Genomic DNA, 22,163 nt, shown 5'->3' on the forward strand with positions numbered 1-22,163 from the left:
TCTCTCTCTCTCTCTCTCTCTCTCCCCCTCCCTCTTTCTTTCTCGGCTCGGCTGTCAGTCCGGAGTAATATTCTGTTTTTTGATTAAGTTGTTATTAGATTTGATTGTTTTTTTAGAAGTGTTTCTAAAAGAGGCTCAATTGTGTTTAAGAGCGCTCTATTGATTGATATGTGAAGAGGTTTGGCTCGGAGCTTTGGGCTCAGCTGCTTTTACAAGCATCCTGTATCATGGCATTTTTAAGATAAAAATAATGATTAATCAATAATTGATGGTTAATTTTCCCGATGATCGATCAAGAAAATGTATTCAAATGCCCATCCCTAATTTGGAGATTCATTTGATTTTTTATAACTTTTAAAGAGTATTGAATTTGGGGGAGAGGGTTAATAAAGTGACTCTACCAAACCTTATCTATGTGTTCATGTTCATGCTTCCTGTCACTTACACAGTGATTCTCTGTTAATATTCTGTACTGATTTCATTCAGACAGAAAGAGATGGGTTAGGGTTAGGTCATGATGTGAAGGAAGCAGAGTGTGTTGTGTTCTCTCTCACACTCAAACACACATCAGTGATGGATTTAAACACTGATTTTTGCCGTCATAGTTTGGATTAATCACCATGGTCACCCTGAGACTGAGTCTACACAGGTGATAGTAGTAGTGGTAGTCAAAGTAGTTTCATCTCCCTGTCCAAACATGAGGCGTTCAAGGCACAGTATGGAGTATAGGTCGCCTGTGTTTTGCCATGCTTCAGGTCAGTTTTCTGCATTAAACATGAGTGTAATGACGTTGATGAAAAACATGATGAGACATATTTAGACTCTCATTACATTCCTATCATTCCAGTCATTTTACACACTAATGTGATACAGCAAGAATCTCATCAACCTACACTCACTTTATTCTTTGTGCCAAAAAGAAGATACCGTAAACCAATGAATTCAACTTAACTTGGAGCAAGACTTTAATTGAATAAGTCACTCTGTGCTTATTTAGGTCTGATAAAATAAAACTGCTTCATGAGTGGAACTTCAAAGTGACTTGGAGCATTCATGACTTGTGAAAGTGGCTGAAAAATCCAACGTGCTATATGTTTCACTGTGATCACTCAATAATCCTCAATAATCCCACAGTCATTCCAGCTGCAATCTAAATCTGTGACATCTGCTTTTACTTTCTCCGTCGCTCCTTGCAGCTTCCACACGTTTATAATCGTCGCGTCCATCATTAAGCTGTGAGAGTGGGTGTTCGTACCGTATCTCGTGCAGCTTCACCACCTCGTTGACCACCACCACCAGCAGCGGGGACAGAGAGGCCAGCAGCCAGGCCAGCAGAGGGATGTCAGCCAGGTCAAAGGTCAGCAGGCTGCTCTGATCACGCCACAGCTGGTAATCCACCGTAGCCTGAACCACCTGACTCAGCAGACTGGAGGAGAGGAGAGGGTAGGAGGAGGGGAGAGGAGAGGAGAGGAGAGGAGAGGAAAGGAGAGGAGGAGAGGCGAGGGTAGGAGAGAGGGTCAGTTACTGAGTGGCTTTCAAAGTTCAAAGATCAGTCTAAAATAAGTGTGAGGTCACATTTTAGCAGACTCTGTTCTCCAGAGTGAATGAATTCTCTGTCTCTGATTTGTAGGATTAACTTTACATTACTGACACTTATTTTCATTAATGAAGAACCTGCTGATTATTTTGTGGATTTTTCAACTTCTTTGTGAAATGTTAAAAAAAGTATGTCTTGTGTTATGTGACAAAAATATTCTGTTTACTGTTACTGTTTTTTTTTACTATTTCTCCTTTAACAATGACTGAATGATTCATTTATTATCAAAATAGTTGAACATAATTCTCTTGACTTAATGAATTGAGCTCTACATTACATTCAGAGAATTCATTTTTCAATAACCCACAATGACAAAACATAAACTGAATATTAGATATGTTTATAGTAGATAGTAGGAATTTAACTCAGGTGATTTCTACATTATTTACTTGAGTCCACCTGTGCTAAATGAATGATGTGGAAAGACACACACTTTATATTAACATAAACATTCTCACAGCTGACATTTAGCACAGGTGGAAAATCAGAGCAGACCAAGCTATGAGTTGGAAGTATCTGCCTGCAGAGCTCAGAGAGGACTGTGTTGAGACAAAACCATTCCTGCTGCACTGAAGGTTCCCAGCAGCACAGAGGCATCCATCATTCTTAAATAGAGGAACAACCAGGACTCTTTCTAGAGCTGGATGCCCGACTTTGGCAAGAGAGACTGACCAAGAACTCAATGAACCAAGAACCAACGGTCACTCTGGCTGAGCTCCAGAAATGTTGTGTGGAGAAACTTTGTTTTTGCTTTGTCATTATGGGGTACTGAGTGCAGATTGATTGGGGGGGGGGGGGGATTTATTTCAACACTTCAGGCTGCAACATACCATAAATGTGAAAAGGTCAAGTAGTCTGGATCTCAGTCTCACATTGAGGAGTTTCAGACAGATTAAGATTTTATATTATGAGAGGATTTTACAGAGGAGGTTATATAAGATAATTTAAACCTCCATCTCAACTATCACAAGCTAAACAGCAGAACTACATGTAACTAACTTATCCAGGAATGTGTGCTTGTACGTATTTGATTGGCCAATGTTGTTGCTTTTTTTTTTTTCAGAATGATGCAGTTTCTTTTCTGTGTGGGAGCGCTCTGTTTGTCTCACTGTAATGAATGACAAGTCTGAGTTTTTCCTGCAGTAATAATATGAGTCTACTCTGTACACAGCTTTAGACTCAGTGATTAAGAGATTTACAGCTCAGAGCAGTCTGAGAAGTGCTGGCCTTTAAAGCTGCTTGGTAAAAAAAAAAAATCACAGTGAGGAAAAACACATGGAGCAAAAAATGTCCCTGTTACTTACACCACAGGTACAGTGAGACACCACCAGGTGTTGCTGAATGGACTCTTCCTCCACAGAGGCTGAGAGCGGTGGACGTAGCTGAGAGAGATCACCACTGACAAACACAGAGAAGACCTCAATTATTACAACTAGAAATATATATCTCCACCAACCAGGCACATTGCAGTTTACATCCATATCTATTTATTTAATATGTGTACAGTGAAGGTTAGTGAATGAGTGTTCCTACTTCCTACCTGTGTGTAAGACGAGGAACCCTGCCATGACTTTCTGAGTCAGTAGCAGGCCATTTGACAGCTCGCTGAACCAATGAGGAGCTTCGTCTGAAGAGCTGCAGGAAGATATATGACAACTCATTCAACACATTCATTACATGTATGACACCTATCAGGAAAATTAATCTATGGTTGGGGAAAGACTACATTTCCCACAACCCCCCTGTTTTAACGTTTAAAGACTGTGTAAAGTGAATTCAGACATTTTCTTCTAAACACATTAAATAGGTCATAAATGTATTTCTATAACGCGGTGGTGATTAGCATAAACCCGCCTCTGCTGCTGTAGAGGTATAAATACATTCAGCACACACTACTACTACTACAGTCTACAGTTAGCCAGTTAGCTGAGTTAGCCGCTGAGCTAGCAGCTGAGTTTGTAGCAGAAAGCTCTCAGACGTAGCGTCCGTGTTTGGGGTAGAGGTGGTGACTTTGATTGACAGGTGACACTTGGTAGGGGGCGGGGTTTCAGCGAAGTCGGTGGGCACTCCCACAGCGTTTGGGAGCAGAGAAAGAGGCTGATTTTTACACAACTTTGAAGCCTGATTTCATATATTTGGTGATTTTTTTTAATCATTCAAATTTGGCAGGGTGGTTAACAACACACTTTTCTGTGGTATGTCAAACTCAGAACACATATTTATTCTTACTTTACACTGACTTTAATAAGTGTAGTTTAACACTGTGTGAGGGTGAGCATGACATTGTTGCTACCTGGTAGTGAGTATATGAAGGCAGGTGACAGTGCTGTTGTCAGATAAGGTGAGGTTGTTGCTTCTGAGGCAGATTTCCTGAAGGGTGAAGCCGAACGCCACCAGGTAGGCGCACACCGTCAGGCTGAACTTCAACAGGAAGCAGCCCAGGAAGTAGTTCTGAGTCTGGCAGAGGATACAACACAACACAACACAACACAAGAGAGTCAGAATAAACTGCTTTCTTTTCATGAGGAACTTCTTATCTGTTCACTTTGCATGTAATGACAATAAACTTTATTTATAGAGCACCTTTAATACATGGGATGTAGCGCAAAGTGCGAAAAATAAAAATACAATACAATAAAACAACAGCATATGATACAAAATAAAATAATAATTATACAATTAGACAATTTGTAAAAATTAGAGACTAATTAAAAACCAGATTAAATATGTTTTCAGCTGTGGTTTAAAAATGTTTATTCCATTAATATCATGTGGAACTGTAAGAAAGATGTTTTTAAAATATAACTAAAATGTAAACATAGCAGAATGTATTCAGTGTTTTTTCTTAATAAATGTCTTGGGGGGCATTACGCTTTTATTATGGTAACAGTAGAGAGAATCAACAGGAAATTGAATTTATTCCTGTCTTATTATTTATTTTCCTATTTATTGTTCTGCACAGTTTTTTGTCCTGTGGTGTATTTTCAGTTAGGTTATTTAGTTTTTTTGACGTATGGGAAGTGCATAAGAAATGACAACTAAATAAATAAATACAGAACATATATATGAATATATAAATAACAGATATAGGAAGTGAAGGGAATTGAAAGTGGGATGTTGTGGTTTCGTAGCATGTAGACTACCGCGATGTGCTGACATGTATTTAATATTAAAACACGTACAAATACAAGAAGAAGATGAAGAGCACAGATATGGGGATTTCCTGTCCTTCATGAAAAGCCAGCGGTGGACGTGCAGCAAGAACAACGTGCACACAGGACATTTCTTTTTTTGGTTTTGTGCTATTAATAATTACCATGATAATGAAGAAAATTTCTTCTAGAATGATTCCAGTTGGTTGGAAGGATCTTCTCTCACTCACTGTACATCATCATGCACAGCTTCCACTAACTGAAGCTGATGGAGCAGCAGTAGATGGGAGTTCTTACCTTCCTGGGAATGGCATCTAGGTTCTTCCCTGTAGCGACTGACATGACTGAACTGTCTGGTGGCTTCCCCAAAAGAGACACACTGTCAACACCATACGAAGTCGCTCGTTAGTACTACATACTGTTCAACATAGCACACAGTGGTCAGTATTAATAGTTTGTTAGGTTGTGTGTGTGTGTGTGTGTACCTCAGCAGTGGGCAGCTGAAGCAGGACAGCCAGAGGATGTCGGTGGTGTTTATGGGAGGAGGGAGCTGAGCTAGACAGGCTAAGAACTGCAAAAAAACACCACATTTACTTTATTTAGTCAATATCACTGACACTCGCTTTTTTTTTCTTGCTGTAATGATTCCTCCTGTTCATACTGACCATTAGATGATTCCTTCATAATGTTTACAATGGAAGTGATGGGGGACTAAATCCACAGTCCACAATGTATTTATAAATTGATCTGAAGCTAATATGAAGCTTCAGTGTCCAAATGAGTCAAATCTTCATCTTCTATGTTTCAACGTTACAGTGTTTTTAGTACCAAAGTCTTTTTATTACTATACTTCCACCACAGCTCAACAGGGAAACACTAAGAGGGAATCTGATGCTAAAAACACAGTAAATGTGTCAGATATCACTTGATATGACTAACTCATATAAGCTTCACATCTACTTTGAAATGCTCAACTGTGGAACTTCTAATGGTCATTATTAACAAGAGGAATGATTGCATGTTCCTGACTTTTGTTTCAAGAACACATGAAAAATTGTGAACTGGTCCTTTAACTACATACAGTTTGCTCTCCCGTTCAGAAAAGTAGCAATAATATACACACAGATAAATAAAATAATGTATTTTGTTTTATATGAGATGCAGCTTTAAACATGGATCAGTGATCAGTGTGTGTGCTGTCCTCTCTCACCTGGATGATGACCAGACTGAGCTGACACTGCAGCAGGAACAGGAAGCACTTGCGGATGCCGTAGGTGGTGTGTCGAGCCTGGAACACATTCAATGCCAATTCAGATAATGAACGTGACACAATCTCTGATTGACTCAGTATCAGTGTGTCTGTGTGTGTGTGTGTGTGTGTATGTGTTGCACCTGCTCTATGAGTTTGACCATGCTGACGCTCTCTCCCTGGTGGAAGGTGACGGAGCAGCCCATACTGTTGAGCTGTCCGGAGAGCCTCAGTGGAGACAGACCCTCCACCTCTCCGTTGAATCCTCCTCCTGTGGCGTAGCCGAACGTCTCCCACGAACACTGAGACGGGTACAGAGGGTCCAGACCGATGCTGTGGAGGAAGAAGAGGAGAGCTTTAATCTATCTATTAGCCTTTATAATCACATACAGGCACATGGCTGTTTATAGCATAGAGGAATATTAATACTGTAATGGGATATGTGTGTTTTTCTGTATACCTGACGTCACTCTGTAAGAACAGGCGGCTGTTACGGAAATTGGCAGAGCTTCCCAGACAGCATGTAACCTCCCTGTTCTCCTGCATGATCTTCATCATCTCGCACATTGCTGCAATGTAAAAAAAAAAGATCAGTTTTGATCTTACGACAAACCCAGAATCACAGAAACAGTTTGTCTTTTTTCGCAGCAGCTGTTGAGATTGTAAAACACAAGAAGAAGATGACTCACTGTCAGGGGTGCAGTCTGTGAAAAGTGGCACCAGGAGAGGCACGTTATCTATGTTCTTCAAATGAGGACGAACCTGGTGGATACCACGAGGTAGCTTGGCCTGTGAGAGAGCAGGAACAGTGAAAAAAAAGACTGAATTAAACAGACTGAATGAAACAACTCAAGTTCAAAATGTAAAAGTACTTTAGACATATGGAATCCACTTCTTCTCTAACTGACTGGAAAGCCTGTGAATGCATCAGGACTGTTTAATACAGATAACTAATGTTGATTTCTTGACTGTATGAGTGAGTTTTAAAGGGACTGAGTTGCTGCTTGACTCAGAGACAGTCCATTACAAGACATTACAAGGATTCCATGTGTCAAATGAAACAATGGGATGTAATAACTTCATATCATAGACTACTGCAGTAACGTTTTATCTTTGTGTATTGAGTTTGTTTTTTTGGGTATGGATGTCAAGATGTAGGTTTTTATATTAATATTAATATTACATTTTATTCACACAGCTTTTTACAATTGAAAATCAAAACTTTAAGTGCTAACAAACTTTTGGTATGTTTTGATGTCGGTTTATAATATAATTGAAAAGTTCTAAATGAAATATTCAAAAAATGTTAAGCGACAATATTTTAAACCCTTAGACCCAAAACATGCAATACATACTGTAATACTATTACTGACACTGTAAGTATAATTACAGTCAGTATAATTATATCTTGTGTAACCCTGTTCAAAGGAAATAACACAGCTGGTTAACAAAGAATAGAGAGAAATGAGTGTGTTTTGTTGGGGTGAGTGTGAAGCAGATATTATAGAGGGAGAGCAGAGCAGCAGCAGCATCACTGGTTTTAATAAAGCTCTAATCACCCTGTTACAGTCCTCCAGAAAGCTGGGCACATCGCTGTCTGTGGGCTGGAAGCTGGCCAGGTCAGAGTGAGCTTCCTCCTCTGGCAGCAGAGGACCTTCTGCTTCATCCCGAGAGTCTGTGTCACACATGAAGACAATCTGTTAGATATGCTGTCTCTAACTGAAAACCACCAGATGTGACACATGTTAGAGGTAGCAGGGTACCCTGGTTCAGGTCTTCGTGGAGGGAGCCGTGACCGGGGCTGGATGGACCTCCATCACACGGACTGTCTCCGTTCGGAGTCAGAGAGATGTGACAGTTCCAGCCTGTCTCTAAACCCATCTTCTCTGCAAACACCTACACACACACACACACACACAATTATACACACATTAACAACACAGCATGCACATACTGTATATACACTTCTGAATGCTGCTATTACTATTGTCATGAGTCATCCTCCTATTATTATCCTTAATTCTTAAATGTAAGTGCAAACATACATACAGAGTACTCAGTAAGTACATATACATAGACAGATGCTTGTATTGAAATTGTGTAATAAATAATACATAAGAATATTGGACTTTAATGGTGAGAGGTAAATTCCTCCAGTATAATGCTTTTAAAACTTTGTATAGATTTTCTACTACAGTTATCTTATATTTGATGTATATGTTCTTCATGTACATATTTTTCAATCATTTGTTTGTCTTAATATGTGCTACAGGTGATTTTTTACACCAAACACTGTTAACCAGAAACAACCTACTTTTAGTTTTTTAGTTTAGTGTAATTCGGCCATTAAACTCAAATACACATGAATATATAAGGTCAATGATCATATGCTCTTGTTCTCTTCATCGCTATAAGAAATAGTGACAAACCTAAAGGTAAGAATAAATAAATAATTAAATAAAGCAGTTTGTGACTAAAAAGGTGTAGGCTGAAGCAGTTGCTTAAAACACCTACCCTTCTTACATTAGTCATTCCATAGATCCCTATGTACATAACTGTATGATGGGAAAATACATGTATTGTGCCAACTGATGGAAAACACAGCCAGTCATATATATAATAGATCAAATAAATACTTTCTTGTCATTGAGGCTTAGATCATCTACTATATATGAAATGTTTCTATGAGCTGTGTGTGCGTTCACCTTGCTGCGCAGTTCGTCCTCCATAGAAAAGTAAACAAAGCGGATGCAGGCGGTGACCAGGGCGTCGATGAGCCGCACCGTGTCCAGCCTGGCCTGGAACTGAGACGACACCATGCCCATGAAGATCTGCCCGCTCAGCGCCTGCACGCAGTCCTCACGCTCCACACCTTCACCTATACCCTCTGTACACAACGACAGGGAGAGACACACACTAATGAGAAAAGATGCACTCTTATTTAAAGTCTTTGTAAAGTAAGAATAAATATGTGTTCTGAGTTTGACATACCACAGAAAAGTGTGTTGTTAACCACCCTGCCAAATTTGAATGGTTAAAAACATCACCAAATATATGAAATTAGGCTTCAAAGTTGTGTAAAACTCAGCCTCTTTCTCTGCTCCCAAACGCTGTGGGAGTGCCCGCCGAGTTCGCTGAAACCCCACCCCCTACCAAGTGTCACCTGTCAATCAAAGTCACCACCTCTACCAGAAACATGGACGCTACGTCTGAGAGCTTTCTGCTGCTAACTCAGCTGCTAGCTCGGCGGCTAACTGGCTAACTGTAGACTGTAGTAGTAGTAGTAGTAGTAGTGTGTGCTGTATGTATACCTCTACAGCAGCAGGGGCGGGTTTATGCTAATCACTAAATCCTGAACACAGAAATCTTGAAACACAGTTTGTGAAGCCTAGCTCCACAATTCAAATCTAAATGGTAGAAATGCTTTTTACACCTTTTATAGAAATACATTTATGACCTATTTAATGTGTTTAGAAGAAAATGAACTGAATTCACTTTATATGGTCTTTAAACTATCAGCTCCTCTGTGTTTTATTGGTTACCGTCTGAGCTCCAGCTGTTCCTGCAGGAGTTGTGTTTGATGGGAGTGGTGGAGGGCAGCTCCAGTCCAGAGAAGAGGCAGGGGCCGTGGGTCAGCTCCACGCACTTCCCATTCAGCTGGCTGGACAGTGACACCTGCATGGGTTTGTAGGCGAACGCCGAACAGTAACCTGACAGACAGGCGCGCTGGTAGAAGTCCAGAACCTTCTTTCTGTAACAACAAAGAATAAAAAGACGTGTGTAGATTAGATTGTAGAGATGTAGATTTACAGCAAAGTGGGAGAGATTCTGCACCTGTCTGAGCCTGAGAGGGGATAAATATCAGTTCCATCCCAAAAGTCAGTGCACGACTCCAGGATGAGGTCGGCCGAGCCGTGAGACAGCATCTGGACGTTATCTGTAAGGCAGAGGTCAGAGGTCAGCACAGACAGAGTGAATCAAACAGCTGTATTTGTTCAGTAGACTGGTAGGTAAAGATAAGCGGGGTGCTGGACTCACTGGAGGAGGAGTCTCGTACAAACAGGGAGATGAGGTGGGAGATGGGAGGCTGGCGTTTGATGAAGTAATGCAGGCGGCGGGACGACAGCTCCTTGGGCTTCTCTCCAGACGGCAGCTGGTACAGAGCCAAGTGGTTCTCCTGTTTAAACAGCTCCCTCGCACCAGGAGTGAACCCTGACACATACATAACACACACATAACACACACATTAGACACTTTATCTAGCTCTGAAAACTTATCTGTAGTCACACAAAAGTTTTTCAAAGTAAAGCACTTACATCCATCAGTATAACAACACATACAATAAAGTTTATTGTTAAACAGTAAAATATCATTGTCAATTACATATCTTTGTCATAAGTGTTTGATAACCACATTTGAGTGATCATTGCAAAAAAATGTGTGTTCATGTATATATTCTGTGCATATAATATCACCAGCCAATATGTCAATATCTAGTATTGGTATCAGCCCCTAAAATCTACGGTCAGGCCCTAGCTGACGTGTTCCTTTATTACCATGAACAAACACACACACACACAGACACACACACACACACACACCATCCTGCTGCCAGAAATCCTCACCAGAGCCCCAAATGTGGATTAATCCACTGCTGAAAATAGCTGAAAATCTGTATGTCATCCTGTCTGAGTAACATCTGCTAAAAAGTGATCAGCTGTTTGAGGACATGAATGAATCTTTTTTTAAATAAAAATATATATTTGTAGGCAGCATGTAAAGGTTTGTTGTCATTGAGACAATTATAGAATAACAGCAGCCTTATCCTTTAATATATTATCATCACTGTGGGTAAATGTACTGTATATCATGTGATTAAAAAGTCATTTTAAGAGGAAATCAGAGCAAAGTCCTTCCAACGGTTCTGTTGTTGTTTAGTTGGGTGAACTAAAACCTCTGCAGTGACAGCAAAAACTTGTGGCCTTCATCATCAAAATCATGTGGAGTGCAGCTCTCACTCTAACTCATATAAGAGCTTTCTTCTAGGATAAAATGTGCCTTAATACATAATTCATGCGGTGAGAGATGACAGTCAGATCAGCTTTTCTCTCTGAAGGAAACTCTAAACCCACGGAGCCAAACCTTCTGAATAAGAGCCAACTGATTTCTGTGTCCTAACATGAACCTGACTAAACCCGACTAAAGATGGCTGCTCTGAACCTACAAACTATAACAGCTGTTTCCATCACACCCCCCCCTCACCTATGAGCCTGGAGAGTTCGCAGAGCCCCCAGGGGACGCAGACGGGCAGTACGGTGCCGTGGCTCTCCTGCAGAGCCAGGTTAGACAGATGGTCGGAGAAGCGGCAGAGCTGCTGGGTGACGCTGGCATTGCAGAGGTTCAGCATGATGTTCAGACCCAGAGGTTTGAGGGAGGGGAGGTGACACTGCCAGGACAGATCATCAAACTGGATGCTGGCTGGATTCTGCTGGTCCTGGGACAGGCTCAGCATCTCCAGGTGGTAGTCGCACACGAAATCGTCCGCCTCCGCCTCCGGACAGCCCATCCCGAAGTCCTAGTGAAGCAGCATAACATCATCAAAATCCACATTCATAACACTTCTCCTTACATTCACGCCTATTGAGCCGTAGCTGACCTGGGCCTGGTCGTCTTCGCCTCCCTCCGTGTCATGGCTGAAGCTCACGTTGGATCCAGAGTGGTGTTTGGTGCGTGTGTGCACTGGCTGGCAGGAGCGGAGGAGCCGGAGCGTGTCGCTGGAGCGAGCCGTGTCGTGTGATGTCTCGCTGGGTTCGGGCCCCTCTCCCAGCTGGGCGGAGGGCTCTGCTGGTAAACAGAGCAGAGCCTCCACTTCCTGTGCCTGGACAGCAGGAGAGGATGCATAAACTGAGCGTCATCCCTGAATGTTAATCACAGTCAGTCATGTTTTTTTAGCTTCTAACTTCATGTCAATGCTTTCCCTTTTATTTCTGTCACAGTACAGCACCGCCCTGCTATTTACTAAAGGAGTCACCTTATAAAGTCAGGATTACACTAATGATGAAATCTAGTGCATCTAATCATGGATAGGTGGCATTCAACAGGCTAATATTAGATCATTTGTTGGATCCAATTTGGAAAAAAGTAAGAAAAAAAAGTTAGAAAAAAAATGTCAGACTTTTAGGAGAGGACTAAAATATATTCAGACTTATTGTTCCTAGCTTCATTTTCAGCACACATACTAATTTGGCCCTAAGACCATGAATGTAAATAAACAGTAAAAAGTGTTATTCAGCCATTTAAAACACTGGCCTGTTAATATATTGTGTTACTGGACCATCAGTCTGCTAGTAAGGCTGGAAACTGACTGACAAAACAATTGAAAAATATCTTAAAACTAGATTTAAAAGCAGCATCATGTTTGTTTAAATGTACATTTAGTATTTGTGTTGGTTTTATATCATTTGAAATGACATTCACACCATTTTTGACCAAAAGTCAGACTGAATACTCCTGAAAATGTCAAATGGTGTAACCACAAAAGAATGATAAATATTACATATTTTATCCAGCTACAGTGTATTTAAGTGACTTATACTAATAATGACTTCATTTAAAACATGTTAATGTTTCCTGATCTCCATGATTCCTCAGATTAAATGTAATATCTGTATTTCATTGAATTTCTCCTTTAATGGCAGCAAGAGCGTTTTAGTTTTAGTAGCTGGTTGTAACAGTAGTATAGTAGTTTTATTAGTAATGATAGAGTACATCATCAAAAGTGTATAAAAAGGTCCAAGTCTGTAATTTTATTTAGTGACATTTAAAGACCAGTTTCCCTTACTCTAACATCCAGAGTTTTAAACTTGATGACCAGAATGTTGCAGACCACCAATCAGAAGGTATGTTAACTAGAGCCTGACCTACATATCGGCCAGCTGATATTATCGGCTGATATTGGCCTATCACAGATATATCAGTATTGGTGAATATGTTGTCCGATATGTGCAGATATTTTTTCCAAACATTTTTAATTTCATTTTTCATATTTTCAAGTCATATAGGCAGCATTTTATCTATATTTGATCATTTTTCTTAATTCAAGTTTAATATATGCATGTTATTCATGACTAATTATAATCACATTATAAAACACACACACACACACACACAGACACACACACACACACACACACCTCATCCCGATCATCATCAGTCTCCATTCTACAGTAGGAGTTGACAGACAGGTCGTCTCTCAGATCATCCTGGCTGTTGTGAGGAGGTTCAACCCGTCCACTGAAGAACAGCACCGTCTCTGGACTGGGATTGGGCCATGACAGGATGCCCTGCTTATCTACACAACACAGCACCTACACACACACACACACACACACACGGAGAACAGAACAGAGAATGGATTGTTTGTGGGTCACATTTGACACCATAAAGGACACATATGGCTTAACAAATGTAATGCCATTTTTGGAATGTTAGGATCATTTGTTGATATTTGCACACTTGTGAAGGTAAAACATTTACAAAATAAGAGCTGAACTGGTTCATTTTCTAGAGAAAACCAGTCACAGTGAGTTCTAATAGTAATTCACTTTTTTGAATAACTAATTGTAGAAAAAAACAATCTGTCAGAACCTCAAAATGCAAGAAACTGCAACATCTGATCAGATTCTCTTCACAGAGGAACAACATGCTTATGATTATGCTTGATACAACTTGTAATGTGTGTCAATACAGACCTGGAGTTTAGTTTAGAGAAACTATTACAGTTTAAAGGACAATATAAAAGAATTGATGAGAACATGTTGAGGCCTGCAGTACTTACAGTGACAGACCCCAGAGTGTGTAAAAGACTGGAGGTGTAGCACAGTGTCTGAGATTCTCCCTTCAGGACTCCAACCAGGTGTCTCCACACACACCGCAGCATCTCCTGCACATGGCAACACACACACACACACACACACACATATACATTCAGTCAGAAAACTGCTTTCTACTACCTACTGGAGTATGGATTGGTCTCACTGCATACAAACCATTTAAATGAAACTCTAAAGTCTATGAGTAGTAGAAGTAAAGCCAAACAGCTACTGACTGATCATTAGAAAAAGTAGCTTTCATTAACGGGGAAAATGATCCACACCAATTCTAAAAGAAATCATCACATCTGCATCAGCTTTCTGATTGGACTAGAAAGAAAGAAAAAAAGAGGAGGCAAAGCTTCTATACTACGATGCTAATGGCACAAGGTGAAGCCTAGTGCAAGCTGCAGCGTTTTGTGAGTGATCCAAAACACATCCATGCAGATTTTGACTCTTTAAAGATGGAATCCATGATGACTCAGCAGGTGTGTGGTGGGGGGATTGGGAGGGGGGGGCAAACTGCAACAATCATGACTTGCTGAAGGGAAACGTTGGTGAACATTTGTGGTCAGATTCCTCTCCTTGTCTCCATCATACATAGTGTATGTGATGCTTTCAACATGTTAAACCACATAAATCATCAATGGAGATCATTACACAGCAAAACCACACCATCGTCATTTTAAAGTCACTTTAAAGTTTTAGTCCTTAAGATTTTCATTATTTCAAATCCCATTTCAGAATGGGAGGTCAGAAATGTGTCTGCAACTGTTACTCTATGTTTATATATTCTGTAATTAGCTTTCTATAAAGTAGCTGTCAATATTAGTGGTTAATAAAGCATTAAAATGACCTACACTGATGCATTCATGTGCTTCAACATTACTGTTTATCATTGTAACAGTTGTGTTACATAACTGCTAGAACCATTCCCTACACTCCTAACCCATTACAATACAGCTGATCATCAGATTATCAGCACATCACATAGATGCTAAGATATTAGAAAGCATCATATTACTTTCTTAATGTTACATAAGTGTACCTGTAATTCTACTATATGTCATTCATACTGTGAAGCAGCCATAGAAACTGTATGTGTTACTGAGGTTAGCACTGACTGCTGTTCAACACCAAACATGTCTATAGGACAAGACATTATTTGGTGCTTTTCATCAGTGGATCATTAGTATTTTTTTTTAATCTTGTCAACATGTCAATAATGTCACACAGGCTGAGATTATTTCTAACAGTGCTTAAACACTCAGGTGGATGCTGATCATTTTCATTTTAAAAAACACTCTTAAAATGAGAATACATTAATATGAACATAGTCTCAGTGGTGAAATAAAGTGAATTCCACTGAAACTGAAGTATTTTGCTTTGTGTTGACAGCATGAGAAGAGACTGCTCACAGCATGATGGAAATGACTGACTTTCCTCTTTATTTTAACATCATGCAATTAATGTCATCAGCTTGCAATTTGTTTGTTGTACTGTTAACAGATGCACTGCTTCTGTTGTCCTTACCTGTGTGATTTTAGGCTATTCTGACACCTGCAGTAGTATAAAATGCATTTACTTTGAGCACCAGTAATCACATCTTAAGGATTAATACTTTAAATGATATTATAAATATTAAAGGCAAGGTGGAAAGTAGAGTGAATGAGGAGTCCAGAAGTCCACTGGATATGATTCACAGTCAGACTGGTGAGCTAATAGGTAGAGACTACATTTATTCAAATCTCACATACTTAAAATTCTAGCAACTCAAATAATAATAACAATAATCATAATGATAATAATAATAATAGCCAGATATACAGATTTTAACTGCATGTTTTAAACTGTTACCAAGACTAAAATATTTCCATGGTCATTTCAAAAGAGTAGGACACAAGGAGAGGAACACCTGGATTATCGGTATAAAGCCAGAGTGAGGCTGATTTCCAGTCATGCAGTGCAGGCAGACAAGCAGAGGTGGAAGATCAGGCACAGATTCAAGTGAAAGTCCCTCTCAGGATCACATAGTCCTTTGATTTAACACTTGTTCTATAGCCAGAGACAGAGAGACAGATCAGTGGTAATCTACTGATTTTCCTTTGGTTCTTCTTTGAGTACTAAACAGCCCGGCAACAGTGAGGGACAATGATTGGGTTTGAGAGGTCATGAGAACACAAGTCGTATCCATGAAGTGAGAAAATGATCTTAAAAAAAGAAAAAGGAAAGCAGTGACTTGTGTCAAGAGATGACTGGAGGACTTACATCCAGAGCTGTCTGGTCAAGATGTGCTGACTGATAATCCACAGGTGAAGAAGTAGAGTGAACAAAACCAAAGAACAGAAAACATGTTGTGCCAGATGAATAAATAACTGAAAGCAAAGTGATTTTATTAAAAGTGAGAAGAAAAAAAAGAAGGAAGAAAAAACACACCGATAAAATGAGAGAGGTTGTCTGAATCAAAAGATGGTCCGTGAACATTTCCAAGAGGGAAGAAACCAAAAGATGTAATGTGAGGGTGAGACAGTGACAGCTGTGTACAAGGTGGTGGAGGGGCGGGTGGTGGTGGGGGGGGTTCCACAGAGGGACTTGCAAAGTGGAGGGGGGGGGTGGACAGCGAGCGAGTGAAGACAGGCGGGTTCAGGTGAAGTTGGGAGCCAAGCGAGTGGAGGAGAGGAGGAGGAGGAGGAGGGAGGAAGGGGAAGGTGGGAAGGGGGGGGGGGGGTAGCGAGACAGCGAGAGGTTATACCTGGGAGGAAACCACTTCCGTGTAGCTGCTTAGAGTGTCCTCAGAGAACTTAGCAAGCTGGGGCAAGAGAAGAGTCTAGTTAAAACACAGAGGGAGGCCCTCGCTGAGTCTCCTCTGTGCGTGTGTGTGTGCATGTGTGTGTGTGTGTGTGTGTGTGTGTGTGTGTGTGTGTGTGCGTGTGTGTGTGTGTAAGAGGGTTATACTGATACAGGTTAAGAAGGTCTATACGGATCTGTTTGAACTGAAGGTGCCAAAAGACAACAGTGAAAATGTTGTGAAGCAGCATCTGGAATACATAGACACACACCTCTACTTAAAGTGAGGAGAGGAGAAATGAATGTTTACAGTGTCTAAACATGTTGTTGCTGTTATTGTTTTGGCTCTGTAATTCACTCACAGCTTTGGAAAGGGAAGGCTGCAGATAAATGCAGATTAGCACTAACACACTGTAGAAAGTCCAGGCAATGATTGGCCATAGACACTCAGCTGGCTCTAGCTTTGGGGTATCAAGGCTGTAAAAGTGCTGACTGTACCTTTACTTTGAGGGTATTAACCTTCATATTGGCTGAACAGTAAATGAGCCTATTTTGTACAGTGAAAAGTCTTCACTCTGTCCTCCAGCCTGTGACCCACAAACTGATGGGAAAAATGAAGGATCCAAATATTTGTCCTCCCCTCTCATCATAGTCTGGATTTAACAAAATAAACAGAGGAGACTGTGTGCGTCATGAGTAAGTGGAGTCTCCTCTGTGTGATGCTGGAGGGAGCGACAGTGTCCCACTCTGGAAATATAACCCACCATCCTTGCTAAAAAAGAGATGGGAGCAATGCTGACCACATAAAGAGCAGCATTAGTGATGCTCTGTTAGGTTTGTATTACACTGCAGATTCACTTGTTTTACACTTTTAGACTTCAGTGTGCTCTTCAGCTACTGAGAGGCAAATGAATTAAAGTCAGATGATTGATGTGAGCAGTTAAAAGCTTCTGGTTCTGTGGAATCTGACCACTGACTTGTGAATGTTAAATATACATTCAATATTTATCTTCTATTTAGAAAAAGTGAAGCATCATTAAGTCCATGACCGGATTTACCATACAAGCCATCTGGGCAAGTGCCAAGGGGCCCTCAGTTTAGTTGGGCTCTATGATTAGACACAAGGCTTGACTCATTCTCTTGATGTTGATAATTATGGTCAGTGCCAGAAACCCACTATGTCTAAAACTAAATAAGGAGTTACAAGGTTCCCACCTGACAGCAGCGTTATGCAATCAGAATAATTAGTTGTTTAGGGGACATGAACTCTAGTGCCCAGGGGCCCCTAGGGGTTCTAATGCAGCCTTGGATAATCCATATACAACTAAGAATGAATAGTTGGTTTAACATCTAGCGCTATTAGTAAACTATTACTAAGAAGTTCAATTATCCATCAATTAATAAACTATTACTCTGAAGAAAATAATTGATACGTTATTTTAAAGACCGTGTAAAGTGAATTCAGACACATTAAATAGGTCATGAATGTATTTCTAAAAAATGTGTAAAAAGCATTTCAACCATTTAGATTTGAATTGTGGAGCTCTTACTCTACACGGACTTTAAGTTCAATTATCCATCATGATTTCTTTACCTCCTGTTCATAAGGAAATAAGTTGACAATAAAATAGCAGCTAAGTCTTTACAGAGCTTCTTGTAAATGCAGCTGGTAAACATATGGAGGTCATGTATATGTAATCAGTCACACTGTATAATAACATATCATTGCCTCCTGCTATAGAGCCTTTATTGAAAACTACACCAACATATCAGTCTAACCCTCCAGAGTATGTGTGTGTGTATGTGTGTGTGTGTGTGTGTGTGTGTGTGTGTTTAGATATTAATAACATAACACACAATCCTCTGTGTTAGTAACTACAGCTGTCTTGTCTGCCACTGCACAACACAAAGTTAGAACTGTGTGTGTGTGTGTGTGTGTGTGTGAGCCTGCGTGCGCATGTGTGTTCCTCACCAGGCCAGCTGGTGATGCGCGGCTGAACTCGGCGAGGACCCTGGCTTCTCCGAAGGCGTTCACCAGCACCCACATGACGGGGAAGAGCAGCGGCAGGATGGGCAGAGCACCCATCACCTGCAAGTACAAAGAAACACACACACATTTTTATATCATCATCAATCCTGTATGTTCATTAATCCAGGTTAATCACTGGCAAAACACTGCATTCACTTATTTTGTATGACTTTACCTGAAGTTGAAAGAAATTGTAGCAGGGTGGGGTCAGACTGGGTGCATCACAAAAATAGCGGATGGTGTTTACAAGGAGGAACGCCACCTGAACACAGAGATCATTATTATAATCACTGAGACAGATGTGGCACATATCACATCTGGATGCTTTATAAGTAGAAAACAAGTGATTCTTAATCCTCCTGTTGTCCTTGAGTCAAAGAAGGAAGGGAGGAAGGAAGGGTCAAAGGTTAATAGAATATTGATTTCTCACCAGCACAACAGGACAGACAACTTTGGTGATGACTGACTGTACTGTAAACCTCTCGTTGTCCAGCACTGTGATTGGTCGAGACCGTGCCATTTCCAAACTGTTCCTGTAGGAAAACAAGAACACAGAAGATGAAAACGTGACATGACATCATAAAAAAAAAAAGTTAAATACCACAATCTTCACAATCAAAAGGAACAAGCTGCCCACCTGACTGGGTCCAGAACTGGAGTCCGCACCACTCTGAAGAGGCGGTGCTGCTGGGGGCGCTGGGGGCCTCTCTTCTCATTGGCCCGTGGGGAAGGAGGAGGGGAGAATGGTGGGAATAAATCTCCTGGTTCCAATACAATGTGTTCATCATCCTGAGAAAGAGAAGGATTTATTGTCACACGTTTTAGGTACACGGTGGAATGAGTCTTCTCTTGTGTCTGTTAAATGTGAAGCTACAACCAGGAGATGGTTAGCTGAAAGTATAAAGACAGGAAACACTAACACATTCCACTCATCAGTATCTCTAAAGATCATTACAAAACATTATGCTGTAAATTCTCATAATATCTTATAGTGGCAAGTGGCAACAAGACTACAGGAAGTCACTACATAACATGACAGTGTTGTTACTACAAAATAAACAGCAACAGAACTTCTGTGCAGGATTTAGACGTAAAAATAAAGGTCATTCACATGTACAGTACCAGTCACTTCCTCATTCGAGTGAATGGGAAGGTTTGTCCAAACTTTAGACTACTGCTGTGCTGTACATTAAAATGAGAGAAAAAAAAAAGTTCCTAAAAAATTTTAATCAATCTTGTTCAATTGACAAAAAGTTAGAAGTTAAAGATAAGAGTTAAGGAAAAGTAAAATTGTTAAAGTAATATAAAGTAGTTAAAGTAATGGAACCTAAAATAACGTAACATAACGTGAAGTTACATAAAGTAAAGTAGTTTAAGTAAATTAAAATAAGTTAAGTTAACTTGTGTTAAGTTAAGTTAAGTAGAAATATGTGATTTTCCAGCTCTGGGGTAATGTTAGTTTAAAAAACAAACATTATGACTGATGCTGTATTTGTTTAATGTTGTGCCAGGTGAGGGAGCTTGTGAGTAGTTGTAGTGGAATCCAGCATAATGTTCCTCCTCTTCATGTCTATACTACAGACAGTAAACCAGAGTAAATGTACTGTATGTGTATCTATACAGACGCTCACCTTAATTCCTCTGAGTGATGCAAATGCTTCTTGTCCAGGCCTCAGAGCGATGATGTCTCCTTCCACCAGCAGACTCACAGGCAGGTTGATCAGCTGGGAGTCCCGGTAGGTCCAGTGGAGGGACCACGACGGGGACGAGGGGGTGTACAGGTCGGGGTAGAGAGACGGAGACCACCGTACTTCACCCACACACCCTGACAGATAGTCTGTAGATGAGGAACATGTGTTACAGGTAGAAAACTGTGGAGACATGCTTGTCCTCATCAGTGTCATTTTGGAAGTTCTGTGCATGTTTAGTTATTTATTAAACACAGCAATGGAGCATTTATGACAGCTGGTATACTCAGAGCAGCTGACACTTGCTTTATCCTGCTGATGCCATTCAATTAAACACATCATGTTGAGTCCTAATAACACAATGACAAACTGACCCAATGACATTCTTTCAGTTCATATTGAATTAGTCACCAAAGTGTGTAAACTAATACACAAACACACACATGAGGACCAGCATGTATTACCAATCCAAGACAAACACACCATCTAAAATGTGATTACACTGAACTGGAGTCAGTGACGATAACACTGGTTGCCATGACTGCAACATCTGGCAGCAATGCAGACAGAACAATTTATCAAAGAGATGCTGAACAAAAAGCAGCTGGTATATTTTACATACTCATACACAGCTTATCATTGTTATTATTATATACAGTTAAGCCTACATAGCTTAAAAATGCATTAAAAAAACAGAAGTGTTAGAATCAAAAGTATCAGAATTGGTAGCAGTATCAATGACAGTCAAAGTGAAAGCAGGAATAAGACCAGAGCAGCCAGTTTGTTAGATAACCGTTGCTTTAAATGAACCCCAGTGACTGTAATGCTGTGTGGACACATGATGCATTCAAAGCACAAATGCCATTATAATTCTCCTGTATCTCCAGTGATGAGTCAACAGGCCTGAGCTGACTCACCGCTGAGCTGCGTGATGATGCCTTTAAGGCGGTGGACCATCTCACTCCTCTTCAGCTTCTCCTGACGTCCGACCAGCAGCAGGTTGAGCAGGAAGAGGAGAAGTAGGAGTGCAGCGTTCACCAGCTCTATGCCAGAACTGTGGAGGAGAGAAGAACGGCAGAGAGTTCAGCACAATGAGAGACACAGTTCTCAATGTTCTGGTGTTGCTAACATTCATATAACGTTACCTCAAACATCCTATCTGAAATCTACAAGTCTGAGTTTATTTTTTGATGTTTGAAGACAAGACACTGTTTTATGAAATGTGATGAGAACAATTACATAACTTTACAGAGGACTTTTATTTTGAAATAAAATAAAAATAAGAATAAAATTAAATTAAATACTAAAACAATCTCCAAATTATATAAACAATAAATATACAATACATTAGTGGGAGTGAGTTAATGTTAAGAATGATGCAACTACAGCCTATAAAGTCATTTTAAACTAAAATACTACAATTTGTCCCCATAAATTGTGGCTTTATATTATGTATAGAGAAAAATTGTGCACTTTATTTGTTATTTGCATGTTGTTGTTTACTCCAGCTGCTGGTATACTGCAAGCATATGTACACACATATGCTAAGTGTATAAACTTTTGAGGAAGTCAATGTGAGTACATGTTATGTTCATTTGTCAGTATGCATAATTAGTAAGTAGGTGTTATAAATAAAGCAGAAGTGTACAGGAGAGTGTAATATTGACTTAGCACACAGCAAGAGCAATAACAGCTGCTGTTTGTTGTGTAGCTACTGATTCACTACAAGCTCTCAGTTCTGTTCATCTTAAACATGCTCATTATTTATCACCACATCAAACATGGATAAG

The 22,163-nt window shown here is 40.2% G+C and overlaps 1 protein-coding gene across 2 annotated transcripts in view; it reads right to left on the bottom strand.

The window, feature by feature from the left end:
- tmem94 (transmembrane protein 94) overlaps nucleotides 1–22,163 on the bottom strand; it is a 37,199-nt gene that overhangs the window by 1,569 nt on the left and 13,467 nt on the right. The window contains exons 5-32 of one of the 2 annotated variants that reach the window (XM_053341147.1): nucleotides 21,291–21,427; nucleotides 20,317–20,522; nucleotides 19,323–19,474; nucleotides 19,116–19,218; nucleotides 18,861–18,947; nucleotides 18,629–18,745; nucleotides 16,622–16,678; nucleotides 16,138–16,167; nucleotides 13,836–13,940; nucleotides 13,192–13,365; nucleotides 11,655–11,876; nucleotides 11,261–11,573; nucleotides 10,037–10,210; nucleotides 9,833–9,935; nucleotides 9,541–9,749; nucleotides 8,704–8,885; nucleotides 7,762–7,894; nucleotides 7,558–7,673; nucleotides 6,688–6,787; nucleotides 6,459–6,567; nucleotides 6,142–6,331; nucleotides 5,960–6,037; nucleotides 5,235–5,320; nucleotides 5,047–5,128; nucleotides 3,891–4,054; nucleotides 3,138–3,232; nucleotides 2,902–2,995; nucleotides 1,256–1,426 (exon numbers count right to left, since the gene is read on the bottom strand). In XM_053341147.1, coding sequence (XP_053197122.1) covers nucleotides 1,256–1,426; nucleotides 2,902–2,995; nucleotides 3,138–3,232; nucleotides 3,891–4,054; nucleotides 5,047–5,128; nucleotides 5,235–5,320; nucleotides 5,960–6,037; nucleotides 6,142–6,331; nucleotides 6,459–6,567; nucleotides 6,688–6,787; nucleotides 7,558–7,673; nucleotides 7,762–7,894; nucleotides 8,704–8,885; nucleotides 9,541–9,749; nucleotides 9,833–9,935; nucleotides 10,037–10,210; nucleotides 11,261–11,573; nucleotides 11,655–11,876; nucleotides 13,192–13,365; nucleotides 13,836–13,940; nucleotides 16,138–16,167; nucleotides 16,622–16,678; nucleotides 18,629–18,745; nucleotides 18,861–18,947; nucleotides 19,116–19,218; nucleotides 19,323–19,474; nucleotides 20,317–20,522; nucleotides 21,291–21,427 — 3,789 coding nt within the window. The remainder of the gene's footprint in view (nucleotides 1–1,255; nucleotides 1,427–2,901; nucleotides 2,996–3,137; nucleotides 3,233–3,890; nucleotides 4,055–5,046; nucleotides 5,129–5,234; nucleotides 5,321–5,959; nucleotides 6,038–6,141; nucleotides 6,332–6,458; nucleotides 6,568–6,687; nucleotides 6,788–7,557; nucleotides 7,674–7,761; nucleotides 7,895–8,703; nucleotides 8,886–9,540; nucleotides 9,750–9,832; nucleotides 9,936–10,036; nucleotides 10,211–11,260; nucleotides 11,574–11,654; nucleotides 11,877–13,191; nucleotides 13,366–13,835; nucleotides 13,941–16,137; nucleotides 16,168–16,621; nucleotides 16,679–18,628; nucleotides 18,746–18,860; nucleotides 18,948–19,115; nucleotides 19,219–19,322; nucleotides 19,475–20,316; nucleotides 20,523–21,290; nucleotides 21,428–22,163) is intronic. The other variant, XM_053341148.1, reaches the window with a different exon arrangement.

The sequence above is a fragment of the Scomber japonicus genome, chromosome 20 (genome assembly GCF_027409825.1).
Source record: "Scomber japonicus isolate fScoJap1 chromosome 20, fScoJap1.pri, whole genome shotgun sequence".
In the NCBI taxonomy this organism is placed as follows: domain Eukaryota; kingdom Metazoa; phylum Chordata; class Actinopteri; order Scombriformes; family Scombridae; genus Scomber; species Scomber japonicus.